This window comes from Kogia breviceps, chromosome 1 (assembly GCF_026419965.1).
Source record: "Kogia breviceps isolate mKogBre1 chromosome 1, mKogBre1 haplotype 1, whole genome shotgun sequence".
Taxonomy (NCBI): domain Eukaryota; kingdom Metazoa; phylum Chordata; class Mammalia; order Artiodactyla; family Physeteridae; genus Kogia; species Kogia breviceps.
In genome coordinates this window covers 20,204,159-20,217,350 of record NC_081310.1, presented here as the reverse complement: position 1 = coordinate 20,217,350, position 13,192 = coordinate 20,204,159, and the positions used below count along the sequence as shown (strand labels likewise).

General features: G+C 39.4%; 1 protein-coding gene across 3 annotated transcripts in view; it reads right to left on the bottom strand.

Annotated features, from left to right (window-relative positions):
* MIA3 (MIA SH3 domain ER export factor 3) overlaps nucleotides 1–13,192 on the bottom strand; it is a 57,928-nt gene that overhangs the window by 10,387 nt on the left and 34,349 nt on the right. For all 3 annotated transcript variants that reach the window (XM_067028042.1, XM_067028053.1, XM_059071183.2), the window contains 11 exons: nucleotides 12,031–12,052; nucleotides 11,232–11,320; nucleotides 10,786–10,863; nucleotides 10,590–10,700; nucleotides 9,178–9,249; nucleotides 8,893–8,997; nucleotides 8,072–8,194; nucleotides 7,851–7,962; nucleotides 6,659–6,714; nucleotides 6,478–6,568; nucleotides 6,193–6,331 (listed from right to left, as the gene is read on the bottom strand). In XM_067028042.1, the coding sequence (XP_066884143.1) occupies nucleotides 6,193–6,331; nucleotides 6,478–6,568; nucleotides 6,659–6,714; nucleotides 7,851–7,962; nucleotides 8,072–8,194; nucleotides 8,893–8,997; nucleotides 9,178–9,249; nucleotides 10,590–10,700; nucleotides 10,786–10,863; nucleotides 11,232–11,320; nucleotides 12,031–12,052 (998 nt within the window). The remainder of the gene's footprint in view (nucleotides 1–6,192; nucleotides 6,332–6,477; nucleotides 6,569–6,658; nucleotides 6,715–7,850; nucleotides 7,963–8,071; nucleotides 8,195–8,892; nucleotides 8,998–9,177; nucleotides 9,250–10,589; nucleotides 10,701–10,785; nucleotides 10,864–11,231; nucleotides 11,321–12,030; nucleotides 12,053–13,192) is intronic.

The window sequence follows — 13,192 nt, the reverse complement described above, 5'->3', positions numbered from 1 at the left end:
CCCATCCTCTCTAAAACACACATACAAGCAAGTCATAGGAAGGAATTCAGACCTGCCACTTCGGGATAAAAATCAAACTCTGGCCTGTTGGCAAATCACCTGCATTTTTAAACTTCTCATAATTCTCTACTCACTAGTAAATGAAACAAACAAATGGAAAAAACACTCTGTGCCCCATGGGCAAGTTTCCTGTGTTTGAGACAATGAAAGCTCATTTGACTTCAATGATGTGGAAAGCCAGGGCTGATCAACCTAACACAATTAAACGGATTAGGATGGAGCCGGGAATAATTATTGCTCTTATTTCTACCATGGAAAGACCTGTAATTACTTCTCTTACTTCAATCTTGGAAGGACTATTTCTCAATCCAAGGCTGGTACCATGATAATTAGCCCCCCAAAAGCCTTTTAGATCGTCTTCTAATTGTGCAATTAACCACAGATTAATTCCACACTTCAGATGTGGAACTCCTACTGCCTATTTCAATAGAATTATGATTAAAGGAAAGAGAAAAATCTTAGAATTGGCCAGGTCTACTGTATAGAAAAAGAATCTAAGCTGTCCCGTAATCAGAGTATCATCTACTGGAAACTGGTTTTAACCTACTAACCTTGGAGCTCAAGATATCAATCTACTGTAACAGAGATTGCAGTGGTAGCAACATGGTTTTAAAATGCTATTTTCTTGTTACCCTTGTACTTCTTTGACCATACTTCTGATTCAAAAGAAACTTGAAACAATTTCTATGAAACAGAAGCATAATGAGAAGAGCTACAGTAAAAACAGTAATCAAAAGGGTTGTATATTCTTTTGTAATTGTCCATTCAATACTCAGCATATGTCTTATGAATAGCTATAATATATTTAACCTAGTAAGATGTTAAAGATAAAAATATGGGCAAAGTACTATCCCTACACTGAGTTTGCAGTTTAAAGTGTAAACGATGTACCTAACAACAAAACAATCCCTAACTCAGGAAGAGATGTGAGAAAACTGGGTCTTGAAAAAAGATCAGAGAGAATTTTGCTTCCAGGAATGAATGAGTTAGTCTGAGAACACCGAAAACAAATAGAACATTCGACAAAAATATAAAGAACATGCTTGAAGGCATCAGAGAGCTAATATATTAGCTACTAAGCTAATATATGAGGCCAAGATCTAGTAAAAAAAAAAAAAAAAGGAATCTCAGAATTACAAATAAGCCTGGCATCTGAAGCCACTTTTCCCCTAGGTTCACCATGCACTTAAAAGACAATGTAGAGATATAAGGAGGCTACTGAATAGTTTTCAAAATATTCCTGGCTGCACAGAAAATGAAGTGGAGATCAGGGCTACCAGTGAGAGGGACCCTAGTAAAAGCCCTGGGCTTTAGGCTGAGGCTAGAAAGAGCTGTGCACTTGGAGTACCAAATGAGCAATGCAGTGTCCTTTGAAGGAACTAAGACCTTTTTTTTTTTTTTTTTTTGGCTGCATTGGGTCTTTGTTGCTGTGTGCAGGCTTTCTCTAGTTGTGGCAAGCGGGGGCTGCTCTTTGTTGAGGTGCGCAGGCTTCTCATTGCAGTGGCTTCTCTTGTCGCAAAGCACAGGCTCTAGGCATGCTGGCTTCAGCAGTTGTGGCATGCAGGCTCAGTAGTTGTGGCTCGCACGCTCTAGAGCGCAGGCTCAATAGTTGTGGCGCACGGGCTTAGTTGCTCTGTGGCATGTGGGATGTGGGATCTTCCCGGACCAGGGCTCGAACCCGTGTCCCCTGCATTGACAGGCGGATTCTTAACCACTGTGCCACCAGGGAAGTCCGGAACTAAGCCATTTTTGAATGACCTCTATTGCTGACTGGATTAAAATAACGACCACCTGCTAGAAATAAACTCAAATCTTTTCTCTAGGAAAACAACACCATTCTTGGCCTCCAATTCCCTCTACAATGTTTGCCACTCAATCAAAACTGTCTAGGCACCCCACAAGACACTGTGATTAAAATCTAAAAGACAAAAGGAATGACCCATCGAGGATCCACATAATGGAATTATCACACAGACTTTAAAATAACTGCCTTATACATTCATGGAAGCAAAAGTCAAGATTACAAATTTCAGCAAAGGATTAGAAGCTACAAAATTGAAACACAGTAACTGGAATTAAGAACTCAATGACTGATTTTAGTAGCAGATTTGATAACTGAAGTGAGATGTTAGCACACTGGAAGACAGGTCAGAAAAAAAATCCAGAATGAAGCAATTATAGGTAAGAATGTAGCAGACATAGGGGAAATTATTTTTAAAAAGGTTTAAAGGGAATCTCAGAAGAGAGAATGAGGCAGAATCAACATGTGGAGAAAGACCCAAAAGTTCAGGAGGTGCTGATGACCCTCAAACAGCATAAATGCAAAATAGTTAGGGAAGGGGAGGGGAAGGAGAAGAGAAACACAAACCCCAAACACCCACACCTAGACACGTCCCGATAGAACTGCTGAAAAACCAAAAGAGAACTTTTAAAGGCAGCCAAGGGCAGGGGTGAGACATCTGAACAGGGAAAATAAGAGTGATACTGGATTCCTTAAAGAAACTTCAAAACCGGAAACTATCTGGTTATCTTTAAAGTGCTGGAATTAAATAACCGCAAAACTCCCAGAGCCAGCAGAATATCCTTAAAAACTGAAGTCAAAATAAAGATGTTTTCACACAAAGATAAGTTGATGAAATCTGTCACTAAAGGACATTCTTCAAGTAGAATGAAAGTGATCCCAAGTGGCAGACCAAAGGTGCAGGAGAGGATAAAGAACTACAGGAAGTACAGGCAGACCTCAGAGATACTGCAGGTTCGGTTCCAGACCACCACAATAAAGCAGAGAGAGAGAGTGAGTTTCGGAATTTTCTGGTTTCCCAGGGCATGTAAAAGTTATGTTTACACTATACTGTAGTCTATTATAAAGTGTGCAATAGCATTATGTCTGAAAAACAACATACAAGCCTTAACTATCAAATACTTTACTGCTGAAATATGCTAACCATCATCTGAGCCTTCATAACCTTTTTTAAAAAAATTTTTTATTTATTTATTTATGGCTGTGTTGGGTCTTTGTTTCTGTGCAAGGGCTTTCTCTAGTTGTGGCAAGCGGGGGCCACTCTTCATCGCGGTGCGCGGGCCTCTCACTATCGCGGCCTCTCTTGTTGCGGAGCACAGGCTCCAGATGCGCAGGCTCAGTAACTGTGGCTCACGGGCCCAGCTGCTCCGCGGCATGTGGGATCTTCCCAGACCAGGGCTCAAACCCGTGTCCCCTGCATTGGCAGACGGATTCTCAACCACTGCGCCACCAGGGAAGCTCCCTAATCTTTAAAGTAACATTAAAGATCACTGATCACAGATCACCATAACAAATATAATAATGAAAAAGTCTGAAATACTGCGAGAATTACCAAAACGTGACAGAGACACAAAGTGAGCAAATGCTGTTGGAAAAATGGTGCCGAAAGACTTGCTTGACACGGGGTTGCCATGAACCTTCAATGTGTAAGAAATGCAGTATCTGCAAAGCACAATAAAGCAAAGTGCAATAAAACCAGGTATGCTTGTATAAATATGTGTGTAAATCAAGTGAATACTGGCGGGGAAGCACTGTAATAAACAATAAAAACATCTTGTAGAGTTTAAGTATACAAAGAATTAAAATGCAGGAGCATCTTAACTCAGGAGGGAGTTAAAGCCCAGAAAGAGGTAAATCTACTGACTAAGTCCAGGATACATGCTGTGGTCTTTAGGGTAAGTATATGAAGACAAGTAAAGCAACCAATAACTACCAAGCTTACACAGGGGAAAAACAGAATTATTAAAAATATTCAAATAATCCAAAAGACAGAAAGAAGAGAAAAAAGAACATAGAACAGGCCATCAAATAGAAAGCAAATACCAATATGTAGATTTAAACCCAAATATACATTTAGGAATTACATTATAAGGAAAAAATGAGTACTTACCTATTTATTTATTTATGCCACAACTCACTCTAGAAAAGATTTTGGGGAACATAAACATTTGAGTAGGCAGGAGACTGCCAGGTGGAAATAATGTAAAAGGACATTTTTACTACAGAAAAAGCAGCATGCATAATTACACAGAAGCTCAGAGTGGCATGAAGGAACTGTGGTCAGGTCAGGCTGCACCAGAAGAAGCTGCAGGAAATGCACCTGGAGAGGCAGCTCAGGACAGCTGAGGGGCCCTGTGTGCCTGCCCAACAGTTGGAAATTGACCCTGAGGGAACGGGGGGGCCTCCTCGACAGATTTTAAACCACATGATGCTATACAAGGACTTGTATTTTAGAAAGTTCCTTCTAGCAGCTGTAGACTTGGAAGAAGAGGTATAAGAAAGAGAAACTGGAGATAGGTGATTAGTTAAGGGCTGGCAGAAAAGATGACTTGGGCCTGAGCACATACAGTGGCTTTGGGGATGAAGTGTATGCAATTCGTGCCCTGACATGGTGACTGAATGGATGCTGGAGGAATTGAATAAAACAGTGCCACACTGACTATATCATAAAGAAAGACAATTGCCATTTAGGTGATTCAGATGACTACTGGTGGCAGAGAAGTGCCTTTCCCCCCCGCAATATTTATTTGGCTGCATGGGGTCTTAGTTGTAGCCGGAGGGCTCCTTAGTTGTGGATCACGGGCTCCTCAGTTGTGGCATGCAAACTCTTAGTTGCGGCATGCATGTGGGATCTAGTTCCCTGACCAGGGATCGAACCCAGGCCCCCTGCACTGGGAGTGCAGAGTCTTATCCACTGAGCCACCAGGGAAGTCCCCAGAGAAGTGCTTTTTAAATAAATAAATAATAATAATAATAAATAATGAAATGGGAAATATTTATCTGAAGCAAGTCAGGTATTTAGAGCTGGCCTGAATAAAACTTGGAAAATCTAAACTAATTTCTTGGTGAGCAAAGAATTAGAGAAAAAGTTAGTGGTATGGTTCCAATGTTTAATGGCATCTGGCAATAGCAACCTAAGCATATGAAAAAGATTAAATTTGCTTAGCAAAATAAGCCTGCTCATAGACAGCTATAAATGCCAAAGAGTGAAGTATAGGAGCAAACACAAATAGCAAGTGCCACCAATAAACTATTTCAGAGGATTCAGGTATTTTTGGTGGAGAAAACTTGAACTATGAAAGTATATCTTTCAAAAGATATCTAACTCCAAATTTGAGATGTATATTTCAAAAGATTAAGACCTAAACGTACACATGAAACAGGTATTTCTTTCTTTTTTTTTTTTTTATGGTTTCCATATGGTTGTCATTTAGAACATATGCAGTTAAAAAGTTAGGGGCAAAAAAAAAAAAAAAAAAAAAAAGTTAGGGGCATGTGCTATAGAGTCAGAAAAACCTAGTACAAGGCCCTGCTTCACTACGATGTGATACTGGGTGCTTCACTACGATGTGATATTGGGTAAGTTACGTAGTCTCTCTGAGCCTCAGCCTCCTATACTTAATATATAAATAATAATTGTACCTATCTCATAAGTTGCTCTGAGGATGAAACAAGCATTTCTATATTCAAAACTCCCAACAACCTTGCCACAATTACATATTATATATGTATAGTCTGAATATTGACTATAGTCTAAGTCCAAAACTTACAATACTGCCAGTAACTAAGTACTCCTTTTAAAGTATTTATTCTATTTAAAATCATGTCATACAATCACTCAGGATTTTTAAAGGCTGTATTAAAAACTATTAGAACAAATGCAAGACAAATCAGAATGACATAACTAACAACAGCGAAAGAAAAGTGGAGTAAGTGGTGGAGCCTCAGAAAGGGTATGAATCATCAGAAGAAGCACTTCCACAATAGCAACTGTTAGTACCTGTTAGTTAGTAGCATAACTACTATGGGGTAGCATAACTACTACTACTACTACTACTACTACTACTACTACTACTACTACTACTACGCTACTATAGTAGCATAACTACTATGCTTCAAGGAAATTACAGGCAATAATTGCTGACAATTAGTTAAAATGGAAAAAGAATTGCAAGTTATGGGAAACAAGGTTGAAAGGAAGAAAGACTTCTATACTAATTATAGACAGAAAAAACTACAAACAGTCTTTTAAAAAGGCCAGATTATCTATAGTAGGTACAGACATGTAGTTAGATGACAATACTGTTCACAATGAACCACGAAAACCTTACTTTTGCAGAGCCATCTCCTTCTGCTGATAGAGCTCATTCAGAATCTCCACTTTCTGCCTCAGTGTTTTGCATTCATCTTCCAGTACAGCTTTGGCAGACTGCAGGGAATTGCGATCCTCCTCTAATTTCTTTATTTGGTCTGTAAGGGATAAAACATTTGAGCTCTGTGTGCACAAGAACTGGAGAACTTGCTGAGGAGGCCAGCGTTAAGGGGGGTGAGAACATGGAAACAGGAAGCCACTCTTTATTTTTCCAGTGGCAATTTCTTTTCAAGAAGCAACCTACCTTCCAGGTTACATTTAGTGGACATGGAGGCTCTAAGTTTAAATTGTAAAAGTTTTAGATCCTCTTCAACTACTGATATTGCAGTCTGTGTCTAAAATTTGCAGAAGAGAGAAACAGTCTTAAAAGTGAGGCATAGTAAGAATTCACAGGCACTTATAGTACTCTATAAAAAGGATTATACCCGAGAAATGTCCATCATCTGCTTAATCTGCTTTTTCACCTTCTCACTCCGGTCACCTAAAAAACGAAAGGATTTCAGTGCTCTTTCCTCCTTGCTGTTTAACTATATTTTCTTGATTTCCCACCAAAAATTATCATGTTCAAACACTCAATGAAAAAAACAAACTAACGAAAAGAACTGATTCAGCTATTTGACTTCTAAGAGATGTGCAAACTTAGGTTGAAAAAACGAATTCCCAGTCTGTACAATAAAAGCATTATCCATGCTGTACTTGAGCAAGAAGGGATATGTGCAGTAAAGCTCCTTCTTCTCGCTCAGATCTACCTGCCCCCACCCAGTCACATATCTTATTTAGAAGCACTCATTCCTCTGCTCTCTCCCTGAATCTGCTACCAGGTGTAGTTTAAAACACCCACAATGTGAACAATCTCCAACATGGGATAGAGTGTCTACAAACATTTCTCTCATCAGTAAACACTCTTTCCCTTTAGCCTCCACTCTAACCGCTCAGTTAAGTTTATGGCTCCAAACACTCGGTACTTTTGAAATTGGTTGTGGCCCTAAAACCACAGAGCTACGGAAATGATAAGCATGAAGTTCAGAAAGAAGTTTCTCCTACTGAGGCGTGTGCAGTACACAGAGCTGGGAGACAGGACCGATGCTGCTCTGGCTCCAGTGCACGCCTACTGCTGTACCACAAGCCAGCAACCCACCTCTGCCCAACGCATACAGACCTGTATCGTCGTCCCTTGGTATCCTCAAGAGATTGGCTCCAGGACCCCTCCCCCACCCCCCACAGGAAACCAACATCCGTGGATGCCCAAGTCCCTTATATAAAATGGCACAGCATTTGCACATAACCTACACACATCTTCCCACATACTTCGTCTCTAAGTTACTTGTAATACCTTACACAATGTAAATGTTACATAAACAGCTGCTGGCATGCAGCAAAATGAAGTTTTCCTTTTTTGAACTATCTGGAATTTTTTTTCTCCGAATATTTTCAACCTGCAGTTGGGTGAATCCATGGATGTGAACCCACAGATTCGGAGGGCCAACTGTACAAATTCAGTAACAGGCATCTACAGCTTTAACCCTAAACAGGAAATTCAGACCGTTGAAAAAAGCATCAGTGTACTTAGAGACTAGAAGGCAAAAAGAGGGCCAACCTCCCTGAAACCAATCTTACCTCCCACTTCTCCATTTGCTAATTCATCTGACTCATTTCCTCCTTTATTTTGACCCTCAGATTCAGATTCACAATCTAACTGATTCAACTGTGTAATGCAATTAGTCAAAGCCTAGAAAAGAAGCAAAAGGATATTTATTAGAAAGAGCCTCTCAATTTCAATTACCCAGATTCATGAGAATTCATGAGAATTAAGCATGTATTCAGGAGAATGAACTCACATTAATATTATCATCTTTGTGAGTGAGAGCTACTTCCAAATCTTTCTGAGACTTCTCAAATGATCTGATTTGTTCACTGAGCTCAGCATGTGATTTACTCCAGTCTTTGATTTCTTGCTGCAACTGGAAAGTTAAAACACATGAATTTCTAAACGTTATGGCTTTTGCACTGGAGACAGCAAGACCACAAAAAATGAGCCAGGGAAGCAGGGAGCCATGCTTCTCCTTGGCTTGTCATTAGGGACTATACTATAGCCTTGGTTAAGGGAGAGGGGAGAGTGACTCCATCCCTCAGAACTGCAATAAGAACCTAAGAGCTGTCAAGGACAATGATCTAGCGTATTGCATCCTTCAGAAAATTGCTGCCAGTTCAAATAATTCACTTCCAGTAGGAATAGAAGGGCACGTCTCACTGCCTACCAAGTCCAGACTCCCGATCATGTAACCGTCCCTTGGTCAGAGAAACAGTAACTGCTCCAAGGAGGGTAATAAATACCTAATTCTTTGGTCTAAGAAGCAAAGCAAGTCCATCGCCCTCTTGAGGCTATTCAAGTTAATAACTGGCTGGTGCTGGATGAGACAAAGACTACACATTCTGATAGCTGCAAGGAATTGTACAAAAGAACAGAAAACCTACAACAGATGGAGAATGTACACATGCACTCAATTTGGGGAGTGCAGTTTAAACTCTGCATATCTAAAAATTGAATCCTGCATACATACTTCATTTCCTTAAAAACCATAGCCAAGAAAAGATATTCAAGAGGTAATGATATTTGGTTTTCTAGTTTACATAATCTATGATGTTAACTTTCCTTTACCTGCTCTTTCTTCTTCTTAAGTCTAGCATTTTCTTCTTGAACCCGATGGCATTCAGACTTCACTTTCTCTTCACTAAGTTTAGCTTCATTAAGGGCAATTTGAACCTAAAGCAAAACACTCCTATTAGTGCAATAATTCCAAAGAAAAACACACAAAAAGTTACTTTCCCAATTAGGCATACGGTTTTTGTCTTTTGCATTTTCTAGCACACATCAAATGTTTGCTCCTCAAAATACTAAGACATCATATTAATATGTCTTGCAGGAACTGTAGAGAGCTTTTACCTCTGAAAATTCTGAGGCATTCACTGAAATAACATCTTTTAACTTCTCTACAGATTTCTTGTTTTCTGATATCTGCCATGGGAAAAAAAACACAAAAATGTATTAGAATTTCAGTAGAAACACTGGGATATATGATAAAAAGAAGAAACATTAACAAAACACATCCCAGAACCATCCCCTGGATAGCAGGTAAAAGCGGATGATTCAGTCTTGGCTTAGGAGAAAAGTCAACAATGTAAAGACATGAGGAAAGAAAATACTGAAGGCATAAATATTTCATACCATCCACAACTTTCCTAGTTATGAAATAATGTGGTACATGACGAGACAAAAAAGTCAAAGGAAAGAAAATGAAAAAAATTCAAGTAAACCAGTTCAAATCAATGATTTTTCCTAGTGGTAGAGAAGAAAATCCCAAGGTCACTTAAAACTTCTCTTGCTAAACTAAAAATGGCTGGACTTGAGAGGGAAGAGCCACATCTCAGATACAAAATCCCAAAACGTATCAAGGAGTCTGTCAAGGAGATAGAGCATAACCCCTTCACTCTTTAACTGTGGGCTGTGCACAGTAACTTCCTTCCAAAGAGTACTATATGCAAGGATGGAAAAAGAGTAACTTTATAGCAGAGAAACCTGGCAAATACTACCTCAGCCAGGTGATCAAGCTTAACCGGGTATGCAATATATGGGAACCCTCTCTACTATCTTTCCAACTTTTATGTAATTCAAAAACCATTCTAGGGATTTCCCTGGTGGTGCAGTGGTTAAGAATCCACCTGCCAATGCAGGGGACACGGGTTCGAGCCCTGGTCCAGGAAGATCCTGCATTCTGCAGAGCAACTAAGCCCGTGCGCCACAACTACTGAAGCCTGCGCACACAGAGCCCATGCTCCGCAACGCGAGAAGCCACAGCACTGAGAAGCCCGCGCACCACAACAAAGAGCAGCCCCCGCTCGCCGCAGCTAGAGAAAACCTGCGCGCAGCAACGAAGACCCAACTCAGCCAAAGATAAAGAAAGAAAGAAAGAAAGAAAGAAAATTTAAAAAAAAACTGTTCTAGCATTTAAAGTTTATTTTCAGAAAAGAACCATGCAAAAACAAATCAAAACAAAGTACGAAGACCACTCAAAGGGGCAACTATTTCTTATTTGCTCTACATGTTTCAAAGGGCAGAGCCAGGCAATATGAAAATTACCCAGGGCCGAGGACAAAAATACTTCCGAGGCCTGTAAAATTAATAACTTGGGGTATTAGCATTTAAAATTCCACGAAAACGCATAGAAGTAGGTTCAACTTCCCTGACTCCCAATATTATTCGAGTTAAAGCATGGGAAAATGCAGAGTTCATCTCACCCAACCTACAAAATAGTTCAAAAGCCAATTTACAGTAACACCTGACAGCAAAACTCTTACCAAGTCCTGATTCTTCGCATTCTGTTCTCTCTCAGATTCTAACATAGCACGCAAACTTTTAGCTGTGTCACCCAGAATTTCATTAGTTTCTTCGAGATTCTTGATTTTATCCTACAAAAAAAGGTATTAATAATAATTACTCATTATTTTTCTTTTGTCTTTAGAATGTAATCTCAAAAAGAGAAGGGATTTTTACCTTAAATCTAATTGCTTCATCAGAGAGAATCATGTTTTGTTTCTTGGTTTCTTGAACATGTTTCTTTGATTCCTTTATCTAAATTTAGAAACATAAATTATAGTGCTACCAAAACTTATCTCCAGGACTTCCCCGGTGGTTCAGTGGTTAAGACTCTGCACTTCCATTGCAGGGGGCACAGGTTCGATCCCTGGTCAGGGAAGAACCCACATGTTGGGCCACACAGCCAAAAGAAAAAAAAAAACTTATCTCCAAATAGGAGATCCCTCAGAGAAGAAAGCAGTACTTTACACATATGATGATTGCTTCACATTTGGACAGTTTGTAGGAGATAAAAAAATTTTTTTAATATGATTTAAAAACACCATAACAACTGAACTATAAGACAGGAGGAAATAATTTGAGCTGGAACCACAGGGGGAGAAAACTAAAAGAATAATTAATACCTTCTGCTCATAACTTGATAGTTTTTGTACAAGCTCTGCATTTTCTTTCATGATATTCTTCAACTTCTCAGAAATTTGCTGTTCAGTGACTGAAAAGGGGGGGAAATCCATAAAATCATCAAAAATTGAATTACCCCATGCATTAGCAGCAAAGACATGCTATCTGGCACTCTGAGGGAAATGAACTCAGCATAACTATTATGACTTTAAGAAGCAAACTGTAGTTAACAGCACTAAGGGTGTAAAAATATTAAAATTTAAGAAAAACGTAATAACCCTTACTTCAATGAGATTCCAATTTAAATTTATTCCAAAGACAGGAAATACAGTAAAATGTTTTAGCTCAATGTCTTTCCCTTTCATGAGCACCTTTTTTCTCAGCAAATGTGATCATTTCAAATATATGCCATTTGTAAATAGAAATAGAAAATGCAAGCATACTGACATACCTCTATTCCTCAAATTATCTACTTAAATACGTATTTACTGTACTGAATAAACCATTAGCACAGGAACACTGTTCACAGGGAATAAATTGCACTACTTCAACATTCAAAGTCAATCTGCCCAAGCCGAATCCTCTTCTCCCTGCTGCCACCTCAACTCCTATCTCATCTACTAGCATCACCATCTACTCTGTCATCTAAGCTAGCAACATAGGATTAGTAAAATGTTCAGAAGTTAATAAGTCAATCAGAGATCAGAAGTCACCATATCTACTGTTAGCTTACACAAAACTCATATCAAATACCAATACTGAGGGAATAGTACAAATAACAAAATAGGCCTGAATATTTACCTTGATATACTCTATTCTTTACCTAAAAGAGAGAAATAAAATTAAATTTGATATCAAGACATCTTATTAATAGACATATTATAGTTCTTAACACAATAGTCAAATCATAACAGAATGAAAATTTAATAATGGTTTGGTTCAGCATAAGGATCCACAGGATTAAAAACTAAGAAAAGGCTAAAAAAAATTTCAAATTTAATTGGTAATGATACTTCATTAATAGTTTCTGATAGATAAAAGCACTAAAGTAAATACTATATTTTTGCAACTAAAGATATGTTCACAGGGACTTCCCTGGTGGTGCAGTGGTTAAGAATCCGCCTGCCGGGCTTCCCTGGTGGCGCAGTGGTTGAGAGTCCGCCTGCCGATGCAGGGGATACGGGTTCGTGCCCCGGTCCGGGAGGATCCCACATGCCGCGGAGAGGCTGGGCCCGTGAGCCATGGCCGCTGAGCCTGTGCTCCGCAGCGGGAGAGGCCACAGCAGTGAGAGGCCCACGTACCACAGGAAAAAAAAAAAAAAAAAAAAAAAGAATCCGCCTGCCAATGCAGGGGACACAGGTTTGATCTCTGCTCCGTGAAGGACCCACATGCCATGGAGCAACTAAGCCCATGTGCCACAACTACTGAGCCTGCGGTCTAGAGGCCGCGAGCCACAACTACTGAACCCGCGTGCCACAACTACTGAAGCCCACACGCCTAGAGCCCATGCTCTGCAACAAGAGACGCCACCACAATGAGAAGCCTGCGCATTGCAATCAACAGTAGCCCCCGCTCACCACAACTAGAGAAAGCACGCGCGCAGCAATGAAGACCCAACGCAACCCAAAATAAATAAATTAATTTAAAAAAAAAGATACGTTCATGTATCTTTTCAATGAGCACCAATCTTATTAAAAGAGCACTTAAGTTCCACAATGGAAAGGGATTATTATATATATGGAAGTTGCTAAGAGAGATCTTAGAGGGGGGAAAAGGGGAAAAAGATCTTGTAACTATGCGTTGGTGACGGATGTTAATAACTAGACTTATTGGAAATCATTTTGCAATATATACAAATATCAAATTACTATTTGTACACCTGAAACTAATATAATGTTACTAGTCAATTATTTCTCAATTTAAAAAAAGTGAAGAGGAATAGTGGTTTCATATTAAACATACT